The 23,148-nt window shown below is 39.4% G+C and overlaps 1 protein-coding gene across 1 annotated transcript; it reads right to left on the reverse strand.

Moving 5' to 3' along the window:
* Positions 1 to 12,684: 12,684 nt before the first annotated feature.
* On the reverse strand, positions 12,685 to 22,724 carry LOC131226194 (protein DMR6-LIKE OXYGENASE 2-like). Its single transcript, XM_058221953.1, has 4 exons — positions 22,454 to 22,724; positions 20,568 to 20,815; positions 18,132 to 18,450; positions 12,685 to 13,231 (listed from the first exon to the last, which is right to left on the reverse strand). Exons 1-4 carry the CDS (start codon positions 22,721 to 22,723, stop codon positions 12,989 to 12,991), a joined length of 1,080 nt encoding a protein of 359 aa, XP_058077936.1. The 5' UTR covers position 22,724; the 3' UTR covers positions 12,685 to 12,988.
* Between the last annotated feature and the right edge of the window lie 424 nt (positions 22,725 to 23,148).

Below are 23,148 nucleotides of genomic sequence, written 5' to 3' on the forward strand. Positions count from 1 at the left end.
GCCTGCTTCTAAAATCATGAAAATTAAATTGAACTTCTTCTGATATAATTTTAAAGAGATAAAAGGTATATGAATTAGAATGGATTCTATCACCACACCATGCCCAGGAGACAAAGTTAACAAAAGAATTAAACTAATTACCAACCAATCATCATGCCATGAAGGTCAGGAAGGGTACTATCATCCATACCATGCCCAGGAGACGATGGTGAACAACAGGGCTTCCTGACGTCATAAACATCAAGGGAAAAGGAAATATTCAAAGCCATCGCAGACCCGTTGTAATTTTAGTCACAACACACCATAAAAAAAACTAAAAACAATTCCTCAATTAAACTAAAAACAATATCAGTTCAGTTTAAACAAAAAGGCATAAGTACAAAAAAACTCCCATCAGACTACAAGTTTCCCCTCTTAGCCCCAGCTAAGAGGTTTAGCCCGTCATGATGCGGCTAGATCTCATAATAATAATAAAACAAAATAAAAAGAACTAAAAAAAAAAAACAATACTCTCTTCTTGCTTACGGCCGCTCATGTTCCGACCCAAAACCTCCTCCTGGAATTGAATGCCTCTCTCCCTCACTCTCTCTTCCTTTTGTAGTTGTGAGGGTCGGCTGAAGAAAACTTCATGCGTAAGTTTTCTTACGCAGGCGTAATTCTTTATTGTGTTTGCGCTGATTGATTGGTGGGGCCTATTATTGAAGTTAACGGAGAAATCTACTCTGTTCATTAGAAGCGTGGCGAGAAACTAGTCGGGAAAGGACGGTTCTTGACTGATTACAGTGTGGTCCATAGGCTTTTTCACTCCACCGTCCGACCCGCATTTAGACGGTTGGAAATCGTCTTCTCAATGCCTTCTGGGATTCTGCCACCTAGGCGATGGTTACAGGGCCCTTTGGAGTCCACTGAATGGTCCAGATCGGACTGATCAATGCAGAGGGTGGGCCACACGCTTAACCGATGTATGGACAACATTCACCGTTAGAAATATAATTTGATTCACGTATGAATGCATGGCACATCTATTTACAGATTTGCCATTCTCTTTTGTTATATCTTCTGCCGTCAGTATCTCCTGATTGCACCATGCAAATGACACAAAATTTCACTAGGATTTATTATTTTTCATGCTCTTTCTAACGCCTAAGTTTGAGCCTTAATCGCTCATGGATTGCCAAGATGCTCTTTAATGGCTAGTGTCCTCTGATCTCTCTGTTGGGCCACTTCCACGAGGATCTAATGGCTGAATTTTGACGTGTATGGTTAATTTATGGTCCTCAAGCCATCTATGAAGTTTCGAGCCGAGTGGATGGTGGAAACCCTGTGATCTTGCATTCTAACTAACTTTCAGGCCACTTGAGCTTCAGTTTCTCAATTTTCTCGGATCTCTGGCGTGTATATCCATCGATCTCGGTCCCCTGGAGTCCATTCCTTGCTCTTGTGACTTCGGAGCGTTAAATCCATGCTTTTAATACTCTTTTTCAATCAAAGCTCTTTATTACATCCTACAATAAAAACACGATTAAATTATAATATTAGGCATTATCGTGTACGTAAAATCGGATAGTAATCGGGGTCTGCTATGCAATATTCGACCCTCAACACAACCCCCAACCAGCATTTTGCTAGTCCCGAGCAAATTATGCCGAAAATAAGTTGAGAATTACAGGACAATTTCTATAAAATCAAATGATTTTTGAAAAACAATCCAGATCCTAGAATTCTATGATTCATGAATGTTGAGCATTACTATCTCCTGGACTCGAGCGCATGATAACTTCATAGTCGAGTTCAAAATATTAATCCATTTATCAGAACAATTTTAAATATTGAGTTCCATGGGTGTATCGTGTAATCTCGGCTTATCATTAAGGTTCACTTCTTAATTTCATGATATTATCGGTAAATATTAAGATAATTCATAATAACTAAAACTTTCCTCACGAATCATCTTTTCATTAATCGACCTTTGATATATATATATATATATATATTCCATTAAAATGCCGCCAATGGGAGGAATCAAATCTTCACCTATAGGGAGCAAACCTATGATGAAGACCATTGCTCACCCCTTTCTGCCGGCTACTTTGGGAAATTGAACCTTCACCTATAGGGAGCAAACCTATGGTGAAGATTATTCACCCAATCCTTTTAATTTTCTCAGGCCGGTTCCTTTCATGCTTAGTGAGTACCAAGTAAATCCTTCAATATCAAACTGAAACCTTAATGTGAAAGCGAGATGTGACATGTGAGATCATAACTCAATCAAAGTGTACAACTTCTAATTCTGGATTAACAATTCAATTTAATTATGCAATCCAATAGATACTGAATCCAAGCGTCTTAAATTTCCAACATCATGTATCTTGAAATTCCAAGTGCTCTAGATGGCTGTCAAAATCCCTTCAAATTCACAAGAAAGTCCAGAAAAATTAAAAAATTTCACAACTTTTGTTCAAGACCAAGAAAATGCTGATTAGGTCACTTAATCTCCCACCCCCAACCTAAAATCTACATTGTCCTCAATGTAAAAGATATGAGCGTGCAATGCACTTGAGACAAAGAAAAGTGAATACGAAGTGATGGGAAGATAGTACCTGGATGATGAATCGAGAGACACTTTCCAAGAGATCGCAGCATGGGCGTCGGTCAGCACGAGAGAGAAAGCAACACAAAAATAATAAAAATAAAATCCTACCTATACCACTTTCGTAGGTGCTCTCGATTGCATTTAGCGTATGCAACAAGCCTTTAAACCCCTAGGTTGCCCCTAGTGGACGAGTTGTAGTCTCGTGAGGGTTTGCAGTCATGTTACCCACAAACATTGAACTAACTGACGAAATGAAATAAAGAGCTGGGTTGCCTCCCAGGAGCGCTAAGTTTACCGTCTTCAGCCAGACAAATAAAGCAACTACCCTAGTCCTATGAAAGCAGGAAAAAACTACTCGATCATGCTGCAAGGTCCCTCTTCCGGCCAGTATCGTGATAAGTTTCTCAGTAAGTTTCTCAATAGGATCATCCAAAAGCCCTTTTTTTAATGAATTTGGATGCCCTGGAGCTTGACTTTCCAGAGAAACTTATGTACCTCATTAAAATTTTGCTGTTGATTCGCTTGAGGTATCCAAAATATATATGATTCACCTGTGTCAGAAAAAGTTACAAAGTTAGTATCCCATGGTGAATCAGAGACTATAGGTAGATCAAATTGAGAAAAATTTTCAGGAAGTGGTGTAGTCTCAACACATTCCAAAGTAGCAAACTTCAGTTCAATTTTCAGCTCCTCCTCCCCTAATGGTAAACATTCAGGATCTGTGGAAGAAGGTGCTTCAGAGTAAGGGTTCACTCGGTCAGTGATGACTACCGAGATGTCGTCTTGCAAGGCATTTACTATGTCTCTTATCATGGGATCATTTGAATCTGCAAAGTGTGCCAAACAATCATCCAAAGAGTTGGAAAATTCAGTTGAGCGTGACCTATGTTCCACATTAAAGCTCGTGATGATCTACCTAAGGAATCCATTGTCTTTAAAGGTAAACGGAGGTGTGCTCTCTTGCTCCAGCCCTACACAGATAGATTGAAAATCAGTAGGGGAAGCATCGATGTGATCACTTTGTTCATTGAAACTACTCAATCGAGGTGTTGAATTGTCAAACGTGTACAGCTCAGATGGTGGCCTCAACTTAGTGATTTCAATTTCCAAGGTCGTAGCGAGCAACTCGTCCTTCTCCCGAATCACATCATCATTTTATTCAGAGGAGTGGTCCAAACGTATTTCATAAGAGTTAGAAGGGTTGATTATAAGGGGCCCATCCTCCACCTTAAAATCAGACATGTCAGGTGAGGGGAGTGACTCATTATGACCGACCACTTCGTGTACGTCTTGATCATTGACCCGGACCAAACTTGAGATTGATTCTAGGGGACTTTGGGCTGTATATTCATGATCATCATCCCAATACGCATCATCGTCTAATTTCGTGTAGTACACACTTGGGATGGGGTCGCTCTCCTCACATTCTACACCTAAGTTCGGTTGAGGTTTTAAAAAACTAACATCTACCTCATCATTGAGATCCTGTGTGTCATGTGAGGAAAGTGTGTCATCATCACTGTATTTGAAAGATACCCACGCATCTTGACCATTCCTTTGAACAGTCATCGAGATCAACTCATTGGGAAATTGAACCATATGCTCATTGATAGAATCCAACTCCTCATTTGTAATTCCAGAGTTCTTCAAAAGCGAGTTAGGATCACTTTTCTCGCATTGTATTTCTGGAATGAATTGTGGCTGAGATAACCGAGCCTCCTCTATCTTATCAAGGCGCGAATTAAGCGCTTCCAACGATTTTCTCATTTCCGTGAGATAGGCCAGGCTACACTGAGCTGAATCCTCTTGGATTGTTTCTGGTTGGATATCAATGGTAGGGTATCCAAGAGGACAATCATTATAACATATAGTTGGTTCATCTCCCAAATTTTGATGTTTCCTCTGGTAATAGTCATACTGATCATACATGGGAGGATATGATGGTTGATAATAATCCTCGTTTCCATAATTACGATCATATACGGCCCTATTAACCGATGGAACATAACGTTCTAGTCGGTTCTCAATGTCTGTTCTCGATGAAGAAAAATCTTGAGGTATACGTTGAATTCCATAACCCTCAGGCATTCCCCAATATCTCTTATCCATCTCGGCATATGCACGTACCCACGCTTCCATGGTAGAACCCTAACTCTGAGTCTAATTCTAAGAAAAATAGAAGAAAAGATCCTACAGAAGTATGGAAAGTAAGAGGAGGAGAAGTTAAAAAGAAGGTACCAAATGAGAAGTTCCTATGTTAAGATCCTGTAAAAGAAAACAATAGAAAGTTAGTTTCTAAAAAGGAAAGTTCCCTAAACCTAGAAGCTAAGTTAGTTTCTAAAAAGAAGACCTAGAATTAGAAAGTTTCTAAAATAGAAAATCGAAGCCTAAAAATGAAAGATGAGTTAGTTTCTAAAATTAGAAAGAATTTCTAAAAAGGAAAATAATTAACCTAGTTTCTAAAAACAAAAGATGAAAGTTTAAAAATAAACTAGTTCCTAAAAATAGAAAAATACTAGAAAATAGAAAATTTTCAAAACTCAAATCCTAATTCTAAAAATAGAAAAAGTAGAGGAATTAGAAAGAGATTACTAGTTTAGAAGTTATTTCAGGATCCTACAAAACAGAAAAACAGGTTAGTTTCTAAAAATAAAATAATAGTTTCTAAAAATAAAATAAAATAAAAACCTTTAACCTAAAGTTAGTAAAATCCTAATCCTAACCTAATTCTAAAACTAATTAATTTCAGAAAAACGTAACCGTCAGTCCCCGGCAACGGCGTCAAAAACTTGTTCACTCCCCAAGTATAGGGTTGTGATGTAGTAATAAACTCGGTAAGACCGAAGTCGAATCCACAGGGACTGATACCTGTACGTTATCTGAAACCAAGTAGAACTAGAACTAGACTAAGATGTGATCTAAACCAAATAGAATTTAAGGAATAATTATGGAATAATTATCTAAAACTTTAAGGAATTCAGAGGAAGGAAACTAGGGATTCAGAGGATCCACTTGTAGAGATCAGGGAGATCTTATGCCTGCTTCAAAAATCATGAAAATTAAACTGAACTTCTTCTGATATAATTTTAAAGAGATGAAAGGTATATGAATTAGAATGGATTCCATCACCACACCATGCCCAGGAAACAAAGTTAACAAAAGAATTAAACTAATTACCAACCAATCATCATGCCATGAAGGTCAGGAAGGGTACTATCATCCATACCATGCCCAAGAGACGATGGTGAACAACAGGGCTTCCTGACGTCATAAACATCAAGGAAAAAGGAAATATTCAAAGCCATCGCAGACCCATTATAATTTTAGTCACAACACACCATAAAAAAAACTAAAAACAATTCCTCAATTAAACTAAAAACAATATCAGTTCAGTTTAAACAAAAAGGCATAAGTATAAAAAAACTCTCATCAGACTACAAGTTTCCCCTCTTAGCCCCAGCTAAGAGGTTTAGCCCGTCATGATGCAACTAGATCTCATAATAATAATAAAACAAAATAAAAAGAACTAAAAAAAAAAACAATACTCTCTTCTTGCTCACGGCCGCTCATGTTCCAACCCAAAACCTCCTCCTAGAATTGAATGCCTCTCTCCCTCACTCTCTCTTCCTTTTGTAGTTGTGAGGGTCGGCTGAAGAAAACTTCATGCGTAAGTTTTCTTACGCAGGCGTAATTCTTTACTGTGTTTGCGCTGATTGATTGGTGGGGCCTATTATTGAAGTTAACGGAGAAATCTACTCTGTTCATTGGAAGCGTGGCGAGAAACTAGTCGGGAAAGGACGGTTCTTGACTGATTACAGTGTGGTCCATAGGCTTTTTCACTCCACCGTCCGACCCGCATTTAGACGGTTGGAAATCGTCTTCTCAATGCCTTCTGGGATTCTGCCACCTAGGCGATGGTTACAGGGCCCTTTGGAGTCCACTGAATGGTCCAGATCGGACTGATCAATGCAGAGGGTGGGCCACACGCTTAACCGATGAATGGACAACATTCACCGTTAGAAATATAATTTGATTCACGTATGAATGCATGGCACATCTATTTACAGATTTGCCATTCTCTTTTGTTATATCTTCTGCCGTCAGTATCTCCTGATTGCACCATGCAAATGACACAAAATTTCACTAGTATTTGTTATTTTTCATGCTCTTTCTAACGCCTAAGTTTGAGCCTTAATTGCTCATGGATTGCCAAGATGCTCTTTAATGGCTAGCGTCCTCTGATCTCTCTGTTGGGCCACTTCCACGAGGATCTAATGGCTGAAATTTGACGTGTACTGTTAATTTATGGTCCTCAGGCCATGTATGAAGTTTCGAGCCGAGTGGATGGTGGAAACCCTGTGATCTTGCATTCTGACTAACTTTCAGGCCACTTGATCTTCAGTTTCTCAATTTTCTCGGATCTCTGGCGTGTATATCCATCGATCTCAGTCCCCTGGAGTCCATTCCTTGCTCTTGTGACTTCGGAGCGTTAAATCCATGCTTTTAATACTCTTTTTCAATCAAAGCTCTTTATTACATCCTACAACAAAAACACGATTAAATTATAATATTAGGCATTATCGTGTACGTAAAATCGGATAGTAATCGGGGTCTGCTATGCAATATTCGACCCTCAACAGCCCCACCTAGGATCCTAACACAGTAACTTCCTACGAAGGTTTTCGTATAAACCCACATAAGGAGGCGTGCGAGTGGGAGAGCATATCTCTCTTCGCGAAGTGCACGTTACCAAAACTCACTCTCAAACTTGTATGTTATCTAAACCATATGTCAGATCATTCGACTAACATTAAAGTTCGCACGTAATGACGTGCGAACCGGTGCGCAGGTGAGCATTCCTCTCTCTCTCTCTCTCTCTCTCTCTCTCTCTCTCTCTCTCTCTCTCCATATATATATATATATATATATATATATATATGGGAAATGGTTCTATGCGGTCAAGTTCATGAGAACTTCCCATGAGGTTGAGCTGTGTGGGCCCCACCATGATGTATGTCGAACATCTACCCCATCAGTTAGATGCACCATTCCATGGTGGGCCTATGCATGTTACCACACCACATACAATAGTTGAGAGGGGTTACCCTCCGTTAAAACATTCATAATCATATATTTGTTGGGCCCACCGAGATGTGGTTCACAAATCTAGCCCATCCATTGTGTGTGTCCCACTTGGATGAGGGGTCAGACCAAGCTTCAGACGCATCCAAATTTCAGGTGGGCCTCACCAAGTGCTTTTATATGTTTTAGGCATGTCTTCACATGCTTTTAGATGTTATGGCCCACTTGAGTTCTGTATACAGCTAATTTTTGGGATATACCATAATTTAAAGGGGACCCATCAAATGCATGATGTTGATGTTCGACATAACATCATGGTGGGGCCCACACAGCTGGACCTCATGGGAAGTTCCCATGAGCTTGACCGCATATATAGAACCCTTTCCATATATATATATATATATATATATATATATATATATATATATATATATATATATATATATATATATATATATATAGGGAAAAGGTACCATGCGATCGACCTCACGATAAGCTCCCGTGAGGTTGAGCTGTGTGGGCCCACCGTGATGTGTGTCGACCATCAACACTGTGCATTTGATGGGTCCCCTTTAAATTATGGGATATCCTAAAAATCAGCCGTATACGGAACTCAAGTGGGCCATACCATCTAAAATCATGTGAAGACACCGTTAAAACATATAAAAGCACTTGGTGGGGCCCACCTGAGTTTTGAATGCTGCTGAAACTTGGTCTGAACCCTCATCCAAGTGGGACACACATAATGGATGGGCTGGATTTGCAAACCACATCTCGGTGGGCCCAAAAAATGATTATGAATGTTTTGATGGTGCATGGCCCCTCCCCACTTCTATATGTGGTGCGGCCCACACAAGTCATGGATTGACTTGATTTTTGAGACCTAGGCCCACGATGGAATGGTGCATCTGACTGATGGGGTAGATGTTTGAAACGCATCACGGTGGGGCCCACATAGTTCGACCTCATGGGACAGACTCGTGACGTCGAGCGCATGGTACCTTCTTCCCCCCCCCCCCCCCCCTCACACACACACACACACCTCATTTCAACACTTGAGGTCCTGGTATCGATCCCTAGCGGGGGTGGCTAACATGGAGTGCGTGTATTGACATGGGTGTGTACTAACAAGCTAACCAAATATATATAGTTAATGTTAGATTATCATTAATCATGTAGTTATAAGTTTGGCGACACTAAATGATCAATAGAGAGATGATCTAACACTAGATACTATATCATGTGGATGCCCAATTGATCAAATTTGTGAACATTACACAATTTAGACAGTGGCGATGACTTATATCTTGATTAGACCATATCTCACTCATTCTAAGCCCGTTTGACTTGAAATTTAACGTGAAATAACAAGCTCCTAAATAGTTTGGATTTGACTATTGTTATCAATTTTTTTCCAAGATTAAATTTAAACCGTTAAATCCTTTTTTGATTGAAATCATTCGCTTGAGATCGAACTGAGTTGAAACTAGGGGCGTAACACCCTCATGATGTGCAGATCATATCTACTTTTTTAGATCAAGTAATGGGAAGCCCGATGTAGTATTTTTAAGAAGTAAGTCCAATATTGTGCATTTTGCCATGTTTGCCCAATCTTTTAAGATCTTGCATGTGCAATCCCACTAGAGCTGGGCATCAGACCGAGTCGGACCGGATTCGGTCTAACCCGATTCGGTTAGAAATCTACGTGGCCGGATCCAAACCCGATTCGATCTGGCACCAAGTCCAGGCCATCGGAGTCGAACCAATCCGATGTGCGGTTAGTCTGACCCGAACCGCCGAACCGAGTCGATCCTAATCAGATTTTTTAACGATGAAAATCATTATCCTTGTTGCTATTTTCGGTGTGGTCCATTTGAGCTTTAGATATGATTCATTTTTTTACCAAATGCTCTAAAATAATCGTGAAAAATAGATAAACGATATGCATATAATAAATACATCATTGTAGGGCCCATCTTGAACTCATTTGGGCCGTTCGTTCAACTTAGAGCTCGGGTCAAGGCTTTAAAAGTTATAGCTGTAAAACAGCCGTGAACGGCGTCATGTCAAGTCCATCCATTTGGCGAGCATGTTTTAAGGTGGGTCTGATCATGGTGCATGTGTTATATCAAAACCGTCCATCCATTTGGCGAGCATGTTTTAAGGCTTGAGACGAAAAATAAGATAGATCTAACTATTAAGTGGGCCACACTGAAAAAGCAATGAAGAATGGACGTCTATCATTGAAACGCTTTTTGGGGTCACGGTCTGACAGAAGTTTTGGATGATTTCAAATTTATTTTTCCTCTTAATTGAGGTCTTTGTGACCTTATGAACAGATTGGATGGAAAATAAACGTTATGGTGGGCCCTACAAATTGTTTAGAGGTGAAAATTATTCTCAGTTGCTATTTGTGCTGTGGTCCAGGTGATCCTTTGGATATAATCCATTTTTTTGGATAATGCTGTAAATTGATCTGTAAATATGTATGAACGGTGTAGATATAATAAATACATCACTATGGGGCCATATAACTTTGATCTCCTGTGAACCGTTCGTACAACTTGTAGCTCAAGGAGAATCGTCTTGGCATGACGCGTACCTACGCTAACGCGTAAGCCAGCTACATAGCTGCTGTGTCTTTGCTAATGTACACAGTAAACTCTGTTGGGGCCCACCTTGAATGCATGTGATTTATCCATGCCGTCCGTTTGTTTTTGTAGATCATTTTAGTGGTTGAACCCAAAATTGATGTGAATGGATCGATTTTTGGGTCGGGTCGGGTCAAATCAGGGCTAATTTGTACTCGACCTGAAAAGTTTCGGATCTCGATGGGGCTACCCGATCCGCACCAATCCAGACCGTCGGTTCGGTTCTAATCAGGTCGGATCGGGTCGAATCCACCGGATCGGGTCTGTTTTGCCCAGCTCTAAATCCCACACATATTATTAGAACAAGGTATCTTTCACTCAGTCTACCACTTGAACTATGGATCAGGGTGTCCAAAAGACTTAAAAACATTGACAAATACTCTAATTATATTTGTGGATGAGTGACTCAATGCACATAGGAAAGCAAGACAATTCAAATAGATGTATTGAGTCGCCCATGTAATTAAAATACATGCTACATTCATTTACGTATAATGGATTGCTAAAATTTTACTATGATTTTAAAAAGGGGGACTTTTAGCGTATTTAATGTGAATTCAATTCCAATTCATATCAAAAACATTTTCCCAAAACACACAAATTACCACCAGCGACGCATAAAGCTTAACCGAGTAGTCAACGTACTTATAACTATATCATTGTTCATATCTTTCCATGGCCTATATTTAGAGTTGGGCATCAAGTTGAGTCGGATTAAGTTATGGCTGACCCAACTTGATCCAGTTTTGAAATAGGCCTGACCCAAACTTGACTCGACTCGATACTGAGTCCAGCATGCTTGATCCGATCTGAGTCTGGGTCTGGCTTGGACTAATCCAAACCGAGTCCGACATGGTCAAAAGTACCGAGTTGGTTCGAGTTGGCATCAATTCGGATCGAGAGATGAGGAGGGAGGGAGTGGAGAGGAGAGAGATCAAGGTGGAGGAGGGATGGTGGTGGGTGGTTGCCGAGTTTGGAAGAGGAGGGAGAGAGAGAGAGAGAGAGAGAGAGAGAGAGAGAGAGAGAGAGAGAGAGAGGCGAGGGTGGTGAAGGTGGTGGGTGGATGCTGAGTTTGGAAGAGGAGGGAGGGAGTGGAGAGGTGAGAGAGAAAGGAGGAGGAGAGTGGTGATGGTGGTGGGTGGTTGCCGGGCTTGGAAGAGCAAGAGGATGGAGGGTGAGAGAGAGTTTGGGATTAGGTCACGCGGGGTCAGGGTCGGGATCGGTTGCAGCGTATAAGATTATAGATACTTAAGGGTTTTTTTTTTTTTTTTACTCGAATCCGAGTCAAGTCTATTTCGGATCGAGTCGAGTATAACCGGATTGAATTTTGAGTCGAGTTGGTCGAGTTACTAGGTAACTCAAACTTGACTCGGTTTGACTACGGATTGGGCGAGGCCTACTCGGTTCGAACTGGCTCACCCATTCGGTTCAGGTCAAGTCGGGTCCGAACGAGTCAGACAAGACGAGTTGAGTCCGGCGAGTCGAGTCGTCTCGCCCAGTTCTACCTATACTTGGTGGACTTGAGCACTCATGCACTTCTTTTTGTTGAAAGGATCTGATCCTTACTGTCTTCAGTATTCGTTTACTTGGCTCTCAGGTTACCAACTAAATCATGTCGACTCTAACTAGTCCTAGGGTGTGAAACATTTAATTTACACATGCTGGAAAACGTCAATGCAACTAAATAATCAATGTATGCCGGTTTCTAAGGTTGTCAAGGCCACTCCTGCAAGCATCATGTCTACATCATTGTCGACTGTTAAGACAATGTCGAGCCTGTTGAGGTGGTGTACACATTATGCATGAGATGCCTTTCATTTCATTACTTAGAAACGTCTCCTATCCCTCCTCTTGTGTGCGTAATATAATGTGAAGCCTAGTTATATATTCTAATTTTTTTTCATTTGTTCTCTCTTAGAGTGTGTTGTGTATATAGGAGAACACACGTAGATCTTTTGGGGTCCTTTGTGAGATTTCTCATGCAGTTGAAGAGCAGGAGAGTGGTAAGCATTGTATTTATGATTTTTATTATTTTAGTAAAGAAGAAGCTCTTTGTTGTTGCACCATAGACAGAGACATATCTATGAATTACATAAATCTCCGCTCATCTTCTCTCTTGTTTTTCTCTTTTCCTTTCAACATAAATTTCTGCATATCTTATCTCTTGATTTTCTCTTTGCTAATTTTAAGTTTTGGGTTGGCTCTTTTTCTTTTTTTTTGCTATACTTGCATCAATTGTGCATGGATGTTTTGTGACATCTCTGCAAAAGATGTGTCCCTAACATCATCTATCACATCAACGCCTTTCAATTGGCTTTAACACTTCACCAAGGAAAGATGGGGTCATAGTCATGGAGCTACTGTAACACACTCCACACTAAAATCCCTTGTAATAAGAGTTGCCAAGTCCATGTTACTTTGGATCAATAGCTTATAAAAAAAATACCTTCTACAAGTCTTTTTTTTTATACACTCACACATCCACCCACACCACATTGGCACTCTGATTCTTGGTCTCAGTGTTGAAATAGAGTCTATCTACCACTGAACCATGGAGCCGAACCCAAATACCTTCTACAAGGCCTTTACAATGTTTAAGCGTACACAATAATGAGCATTATTTTCTTTTAAAATGGTATTAGAATGTTTTATTTTTATTATCTTAAAGCTTAAAAAGTTCGAGTGTGCTTTCTTTGTCGCCAGATTTCTCAAAATGAGCACTAAGGAAGTCTTGGAATTGAAAGGCTCGGTAGAGCGGTGGGCTTCGTACATCAACCAGTGTCGACGCAGGTGCTATGATGCTGCCATTGTCAGGATGGATAAAAGTCACTATGGTTGTTCGAGATGCGGTGGAATTAGTTACTACACGATGCTCGACGCTCTTTAACTGCCCATTGCTGATAATCTAAATTACAAATCGATAAACAATGATAATTATTCAATGAAACTATATTGTAGAAACAAAGTATATTTTAATGAGACAATAGAATGTAAACAAACATGCAACTTCATATATAAATGCCACCGAAATTAGTGATCTCCTCTTCGTTTGTTTGTTCGTTTGTTTGTTTTCTCTTCTTGTCTCCTAAACATGAAACATTGGTGCCATGGCTCCATTTCGGTCAAAATTAGCTCATGATTCGTGTGCCTGATCATATTTGAATTTTAAAAAAGAAAATCTTTGTGGATGCTTATTATCTCTCCTTTTAATAAACATATCCTAAGTTGTTTTTGGCACATGAGCCAATTTTAATGAATGTGAAGTCCATGCCATTTGTCAAGTGGAGTTCATGGTCACTGTGTGCATGGCCTGAGTATAAGGATGGTCTACTCATTATTTGGACCACACATGTATGTTGAATATATAGGGATACTCTCTTGTTAGTTTTGCATCATAAAAAATTAAGGTGCAAGCTACTTGATGAGAATTCAATGAAAAGTGAATGATTTGCCAAGAGGCATGGATGATGATATCAGCAAACTCCATGATTACTGCATGCATATCCACTTTCATTGCAGTTGTGTGGATTTTAGCAAAGTCATGTCACGAGAAGCAGTTCAAAAAATCATACATGTCCATAGTTTGTTAGCCACCTATGCACAAGCCGGTGAACTTTTAAATAAGTAGTCATACATACGTGACTGTTGGGACCGTAGTCAATTTCTCATTTAGAGAGGTGTAACTACTTATCAATGATATATTATGGTTTCATATTCGTGTGTGTGTCTATATATATATATATATATATATATATATATATATATATATATATAACACACACACACACACACACACACACACACACACACACACACACACACACACACACACACACTATTATCAATCTTTATGCACTAAAAATTGTGTCACATGTGTCAATGTGTACAATGTGTCAAACTTGATACACACACACACACACACTATTATCAATCTTTATGCACTAAAAATTGTGTCACATGTGTCAATGTGTACAATGTGTCAAACTTGAACATGCTTGCATATAAATGTACCGTCAACCTTGGGTCTCTACCCATGGCTCAATGGTAGACTCACAAGAGTTTTAACAAATAAGTCATGGGTTCGCGTATTCATTGTGGTGTGTGTGGGTATGAGAATGTGTGTGTGTGTGTGTGTGTGTGTGTGTATGGGAAATGGTTCTATGAGTTGTATGGGCCCCACCATGATGTATGTCGAACATCAACACCATGCATTTGATGGGTCCCCTTTAAATTATGGGATATCCCAAAAATCAGTTGTATAAGGGACTCAGGTGGGCCATACCATCTAAAATCATGTGAAGACATGCCCAAAACATATTAAATCACTTGGTGGGGCCCACCTAAAATTTGGATACATTTGAAACTTGGTCTGACCTATCATCCACGTGGAACACACATAATGGATGGGCTGGATTTGTGAACCACATCTCGATGGGCCCAACAAATGATTCCAAATGTTTTAATGGGAGGGTAACCCCTCTCAATTGTTGTATGTGGTGTGGCCCACACAAGTCATGGAATGACTTGATTTTTAAACCCGAGGCTCACCATGGAATGGTCCATCTGATATATATATATATATATATATATATATAAACTAACTTCCCATGAGGTTGAGCTGATGCGTGTCGACCATCAACACCGTGCATTTGATGGGTCTCCTTTAAATTATGGGATATCCCAAAAATCAGCCGTATACGAAACTCAGGTGGGCCATACCATCTAAAATCATGTGAAGAGATGCTTAAAGCATATAAAAGCACTTGGTGGGGCCAAAAAACATATAAAAGCATTTAGTGGGGCTAACTTGAAATTTGAATGCGTCTGAAACTTAGCTTGACCCCTCATCCAAGTGGGACACACATAATGGATGGGCTGCATTTGTGAACCACATCTGTATGGGCCCAACAAATGATTATGAATGCTTTAATGGAGGATAACCCCTCTCAACTTTTGTATGTGGTGTGGCCCATACAAGTCACGGATTGACTTGATTTTTAAGCCCCAGGCCCACCATGGAATAGTGCATCTAACTGATGGAGAAGATGCTCGACAGGCATCACGGTAGGGCCCACACTATTGGACCACATAGAACCTTTTCATATATATATATATATATATATATATATATATATATATAAGTTCTCCAACTAGTCATCAAAAACTTGTCGCTGACCAGCTAGCCCTGAAAGCATGCATAGGTTGCCAGTGGTGACACAACTTTGTTGGAATCAAAATAAGACCATGGGAGTACAAGACGCACACACGAGTCTTCCTTTCCTACTAACACAATATCTCTAGAATACCCAATAATCTGAAACTCTCTCGGCCCCACTCTATTTTGTGTTAGATCTACTCCACTCATTGGTTCCACCAGCCCATGCTAGAACGTGTTCTGAAAAATCAGGCATACTCAAAACTCAAATGGGCCACATCACTAGAAACACTGGGAATTGAACACTCACCATTGAAACCTTCTCGGGGCCACAAAAGTTTTGATTTTTGTATTTTCCCATCATCGAGGTAAGAGTCACCTTATGAATCAGTTGTATGACATCACGGTGTGGCAGGAAAGTTTCAACAGTGTCTACGCCCCATGTCCAACTGTTTCCTGTGGTGTGACCCGCTTGAATTTTTAACCTGGGTCATTTTTGGACTCATGTCGTATAATGATACGCAAGAATGGATGGACATAGTGGATGTTAATCTGCCTATTTTTGGGCTCATGTCCTATAATGAGCTGAAAAAAATGCATGGACAGAGTATGTATATATATATATATAACACAAATTGACGGTACGCCCCCCTAGAACTTAAGGTTATGGGAAAGTAACAACCTGGCCTATGTAGAACTTGTCCCTGTTTTTAATCCATTTATCTCAGAGGGAGAGTTGCGTCCATCCCTTTTGCGACAACAGTTTAAAGCATGAGCTGAAAAATGAGGCAGATCCAAAACTCAAGTGGCCCACGCCAAAAGAAACGGTTGCCCCAAGAAGTTTTTAACAGCAAGGGTTCGACTCCCTTTTTTCCTGTGGCATGGTCCGCTTGAGCTTTGGATATGCCTCATTTTTTGGCTCATGCCGTAAATTCAGCTGGCATAATGGATGAACGGTGTGGATAAGAGACATGCATCATGGTGGGACCCACACATATTTTGTGACTTTTTAAGTTTTTGCGTAAAAATGTAGACTGTCACATTAAGCATCGGGAAAAATGACGTAAATATCTAAGGAAGTTATTACTCGTTTACAAGGTATCGACCAAGAATTTTTTAAAAAATAAAATCAAACAAGCCCTAAGGGCTTATTTGGCAGTCTAGAATTTGAGGGATTTGGAAGGATTTATTGTTTTTTTTTTTGTTTTTTTATTTTTTTATGTTTGGTAGCCAGGAATGGAAGGATTTGGAATTGAGAGGAATCCATATCCTCCCGAAGATCTCTTCTGAGCTCCCACTTCAAATCTTTTAGTCCACTCGATTCCGTACCGACTAAAACACACTCAATTCCACCACCAGAGTTCGACACATGTACGGAAAAGCAAATGCAGCAGCAGATATTTTTCCATCACAGCCGTCGGATCATTCCAAGAATCCCATCAAGCTGTCCCATCTTTAGTTGAAAATATTCTAAAATATCAATAGATTCGTATGTTCAGACAGCCCCTTTTGTTATAAATGATTACGTCTCCTCACTTAAACAAATAGAAATAAACACTTGTGATGAGTGAATAAGCTTGTATTATGTTTCTGATATGGATTCTTCATGGATGTTCCCACCTATTGAACAGCTTAGATCTTAAACACATGCCTAATTGGCAAACGTTCCCGCAAGAGGTCTCTCCAAGATATCCTTCAACATATTGCTTCAGAAATTTTCCACTGAGGAATGTTCTATGAATTATACAGGTAGGTTGGGAACCACACCATGTTCCGTCTATAGAAATTACAGGATCTACGACAGCGTTTAAATTGTAAGTTACTTTACGTAAGCTACTTATACCTAAGGTAATTTCATCTTAATTTATACTTATTCAGATAAATATATTAAATTTCTACTCTTAACATTTTGAATTAGCCCAAGTTTGTATTTTTTAAACTTTCCAGCTATGACATGGACCAATATAAGACCCACTTCAAAAGGTTTGCCAAATCATGGATGGACCACCCTAATTTTTATATAGATGATCATAAGCCCTCAGAAAAAGAGCCTCATATTTTTTGTCTATGGATTGAATTGCTGGAATTATTTGTAGATGCTGGCACTATTTCCATGGTTTATACATGGTGGGCCTACCTCAATTTCAGTCCTAGGCAATACCAAGTTGGGCCCGTGATGGACCAAAAGATTCCTGGATGTCTTGGCTAGTTATTATCAAAATGCAAGAAGCAAATGAATTCCTGAAGAAATCAAGGAAATTGTTGGGATCCCTGTGAGATCAATTCGTTCTTTTTTCTTTGACAGATGGGCAGAACCTCATCTGAGATCGAAGGGCTCTTAGCTATAGCCTGAGCTTGGCTTGGAATAAACAGGCTAAGATTTTAGGCTTGGATATATTCCATAGGCCTAACATTTCAGACCAAGCCAGCCCAAAAACCCAGCAGCCCATCAGTGAGTCCTTCTATGGTGCATAAAAGGATGGACCCAACAGCAAATAACATGGGTGTTTTGTTTTGTATTGAACCTCCCCACATGATATCGATCCAACTGAAGATTTTGATTCCTGTTCACTAACCATGTAATTTAGATTGAGAGAGAGAGAGAGAGAGAGAGAGAGAGAGAGAGAGAGAATAAAAGTAGTAAAAGTACCTGCATCTGTTGGCCTAAATTCACCACAAAAGCATTGGGAAGAGCCTCCACAGCCATCCATTCCCCATCCTTGAAGACTTGGAGGCCACATACTTCACCTTGAAGAAGAAGGGTGATGACATTTGGATCACAATGCTTTGGAAGACCCAAAGTCAAGGTTGGATCTGGGCATTTTGGGTAATGGTTTATCGACATCAATTGCGTGCTACCAAGTCCATTGCTGAAGTAGTCCCTTTCAAGTCCCAATCCTTCACATATTAGCTCTAAAATCCTCAAAGCCAGTCCTCTTACCTCTACACTATATGTTCCAATCACATCCCTGGAAAAAAAAATGATGGTTGAACAATCTTAACATCTAATTCATCCATGCTTGTCCTTTGAAATACGGCCATTGGGTATTTTTCATTTTTAACAATCCAGTAAGGAGGTGTTTGGATCGTAAGTTACTTAAACTACTTATATATGACTTAAGTAGCTTATCTTGATTTCTTCTTATTAAACTAAAGTGATCAACTAACTTCTTCTTTTTTTTTTTAAGCTACTTATAATTGATCATAAACTGAACTTATTTATATCAAATAAGTCACGTATCTACTCTTGTAAGTGGAAAAAAGGTGGCATCCAAATGGGCCTTAAAGGGGTGTTTGGATGTTAAGTTACTTAAGATAAGCTACTTATCCCTCGAGTAGCTTATCTTGATTTTTACTTACTGAAGTGATTAAGTAACTTTAAATAAAAAAGCTATTTATAATTTATCATAAGCCAAATTTATTTATCTCAAATAAGTTACTTATCTACTGCTATACGTTTGAATTTTTATTTTTTTATTTTTATTTTTTTAAGTAACTTATTTGGTGGTATCCAAACAGACCGTCTTCCAAGTTAATAGTGAGGTAATCAAATAAGCATAATTTATAATACATACATCAAACTACTACACATAATTTGGACAGTTTAATTTAAATTACCTGTCTGACATGTATATGAATCTTAACTAATGTCAAAGTGCCTGTGTATCATCCATCACACGTGGGTAGAGGGTCAAAGCTTTTCTCCTAATGTAGGCTATCATGCTTGGGTTCATCCAGGAGGGAAAAAAGAAAAAGAAGTTCAAAATCACCCAAGCTGGAGGATTTTTAGTCCATGAGTGGTCCATCTTGGGTTCATGATACAGAAATATTTTGATACTCCGGCAGAGTGTGATGGATGATGATACGCAGGCAGTTATATATTACAGAGAAATCCACTCTGTCCATCAGTTTTAGAACCTCACAATATTTTAGAAGAAGTTCAAATATGAGGCAGATCAAACACTCAGGTAGGCCACATTGAGAGGAAACATTGAGAATGGAAATGCGCATTGTTGAAACCTTCCTAGAGCCCACCATGATGTTTATATACCATCCAAACCGTTCATAGAGTTACTACCACTCGAAAGAAATATAAGTACACATTATCCTGATCCAAAACTTTTGTGGCCCCACAAAGTGTCCAACGGTGAGCATTTAGTCCCTAGTTTTTTGTGTTCCATGGTCCATTAGTTTCAAATCTGCCTCATTTTTTGGACTCTTATTTTATTGTGAGCTGGGAAACTGATGAATGGAGTGGATTTCCCGTGGGCATCTCAGTCAGCCCCACATAGCTTCTCCATATTGACATGGAGAAAATACATTTTAAACAAAAAGTAACTTATTTCCATTGATATTACTTGTTAGAGATTTCCTGTTGAAAAATATTTTCCATAAATAGGTAAATCGAAAATAATCAGGACAGACTGAAGCACGTATAAGCATGCTGTCCTTAAAAACATTATTTGCCTCTATTTAAATACATTGGGTATGCTGAAAGGTTCCAGGCAAATAGCTTTTAGGATACGACGAGCTTGGTATGGATCTACGTTCAGCAAAAACGAGGATCCACTAATGGAACTCTTCTATACAAATTTCTAGTAGAAATTAAAAAAAGAAAAATCTCGTAATCAAAAAGAGAAAAGAGGTTATAGACCACAACACGGTCTATTCTTCTGGATAAGGTTCAGATGAATAGTTTTAGACCACAATAGTATGTTTTTCAAGCTAAGGTTCGGATGAACCTTGCTAACTTGCTAGAGTCACTTGTTACTATTCTTCTTTGTGATTCATATGAGTACGATTGAGTGTGTTGGTGATGGATTACAAACACATCTGGCACTGTTTATATAGGCTAGGATGGTTGACAGTTTTGGCCCAGAGCCATTAACCCATATGCTCGAGCCACAGTGCACGCAAGCCCGATACACCAGGGACTAAGCATATAAAACATAAAGGTACTCCACCTTTATCATATAAACTCCAAAATTTCCTCAGCTTTTATATAATATGTATATATTTTTTAATATTAAAATATATTTAAAATCGACGTTTTTACAACATTTCCTCGGCTTGGATGAAGGATTACCGATATCTACTTGGCTTTTCAGGCCATAAATGCACGAATTTCTCAAGAGGATGGCAAGGGTGCCGCAGATTTTCCCTCCAAAAATGCACATCTTCATTGTTGTAGTCGATGCTAGTATTAACTCTCACGATCTGGTTTCGATCATCTGAGTATAGCTTTGCTCTTTCCTCAACCGGCATCTCGAAAAATTCCTCAGCAACGCTCATCACGTCGTGGATGGTCTTTTCAGGGACTCCATGATTAACTAGCTGCATTAGAAGAACAGGTACATTTTTTTATTTTTTTATTTTTGTGTATTAATTTAGATTTCAAAATCAATGCTCTTGGGTTACTTTCCTAAGCAACTTTCATGAGATCCACACCATCCATCAGGTATGCTGTCTTACTATAACCATCTAGAATTCATGATAATTTAAAACTTGGATAGGCACACCACAGGGAGACAGTTGGGATGGGACACCGGCCTTAAGTTTTGTGAAGGGCTGTCTGTGGTGTTTATATGCCATCCAATTCATACATCTGATTTGCCTCATCAGGATGAAAGAATTAATTAGAAAAAAAAAAAAAATCAGAGTATTCCAAAACTCAGGTGGGCCATGTCACGTGAATTTAGAAGTTTTCGGTCTCAGTTTTTGGGGTGGCCCATCTGCGTATTTAATCAGCCTGAGGTTTTGGATGTAGCCAAACAAGGGTTGCTGTACCCGATGGACGGCGTGGATTTCATGCACGTTAAGTCATTCCTACCACGTTATTGAAAGTAACCCCTACCTACTCACTACGCTTAGTGTACTGAGTAAGCTCTGTGAGGTCCACCATGATTTATGTATTTTATCCGCACCGTCCATCCATTTTAATAGATGATTTTAGGTATTGAACCCAAAAATGAAGTACATATAATGTTCAAATGGACCACACCACAGGAAATAGTTGAATTGAACATCTAACGTTGAAAAAAATATTGGGGGCCACAGAAGTTTTGGATTAAACTTATATTTGCATTTTACCTTCATCCATATATGTATGATCTTATAAACAGGTTGGATGAAAAATTAACATCGCTGTGGCGCCTAGCAAGGTTTCAACGGTGGAAATCATTATCCCCACTGTTTCCTGTGGTATGATCCACTTGATATTTGGATATACTTCAATTTTGAGCTCAGCCCCTTAAATTAGATCGAAAAACACATACATTCAAGGTGGGCTCAACTGAGTTTACTCAGTACGATCACTGAATAGGCCCACGAGGACTCTCAGGCCTAAAAGAAAATTTTGAACGGCTCAGCTTGGCCGATTTCGCTGGACCAACTCAAATCTTGGCTTTTTCTTAGACCAACCAGACCCTCCCCAGCCTAGATCAGGCCAATGATGTGAGCGCGGCTTTCGGTGGATCTCCAACTGTGGGGCCAGCTTTGATGTATGTATCCACACCATCCATCCGTTTTGACGGCTCATTTTGGGGCATGATCCAAAAAATGAAACAGATCCAAATCTTAGGTGGACCACACCACGGGAACGGTGGTGATTAAATACCAACCAATAAAAACTTCTTAGGGGCCACCGGAATGTTTATTTGCCATCCATCCTACTGATAAGGTAATAAAGACCTGGATGGTTGAAGGAACAACACAAATATCATCTTGATCCAAAACTTTTGTGGCCCATAATAAGTTTTTAATGGTCAATCAACACTGTTTCCTGTGGTGTGGTCCATCTGAGATTTGGATCCACTTCATTTTTTTGGATCATGTCTTAAAATGAGCTTTCAAAACGAATGGATGGTGTGGATGTAAGGCACATAGATCTTGGTAGGCCCCACAGAGAGAGAGAGAGAGAGAGAGAGAGAGAGAGAGAGAGAGAGAGAGAGCTAAAAATGGAAAGTAGAGGACCTGAAAGAAACCAAATTCTTCACTAGCTCTCAAAATTTGGTTGATTACTTGAGCCTGATCGCACCCGCGGCAGTGGACCCCACCCAGATCAACGACCGGGATCTTGTTGGATGTAGGAACAGCCACATCGCTAGGCCGTTTTTCCAGTGGAAATATGTAAGATTCCGGCACTGACTGATTGTTGACCCAGGAGGAAATGAGCTTCTCCATCTTCAAACGGCTAATACACCTCAATGACATGTGATTTGTTGAATTTATAAGGGAAAGCATATTAAAATAGCTCTTGAGGTTGCTTGTAGCTTCACTTGATTTATCAGTATAAGCAAACATGCATTAAAATATATTCTAGTGGGCCCATTCTAATATGGTATTTGGTATAATAGTGTAATTGTTTCATTTAATTCCAAAGAATACTCTTATGGATAGGTCTTATTAGCATAGGACAAGATGATCCTCATCACAATCAATGAAAATAGATTCCAAGATGCATGAACATAGAGCTTAGCCCAAGTTCAGATAAGTATTGAATAATGCACTTTAATAGGTGCATATATTCACATGTGCCTTGAAGGTGTACATGCATGTTGGGGTAAAAATAGCAACAGTCACCTAACTAATTGTCTCACTTACAAGGCTACCCTAAATGGTAAGACACGAACTCATGTCTTTAACTGATCACGGGCACCTTTATTATT

Source organism: Magnolia sinica, chromosome 14, assembly GCF_029962835.1.
Source record: "Magnolia sinica isolate HGM2019 chromosome 14, MsV1, whole genome shotgun sequence".
NCBI lineage: Eukaryota > Viridiplantae > Streptophyta > Magnoliopsida > Magnoliales > Magnoliaceae > Magnolia > Magnolia sinica.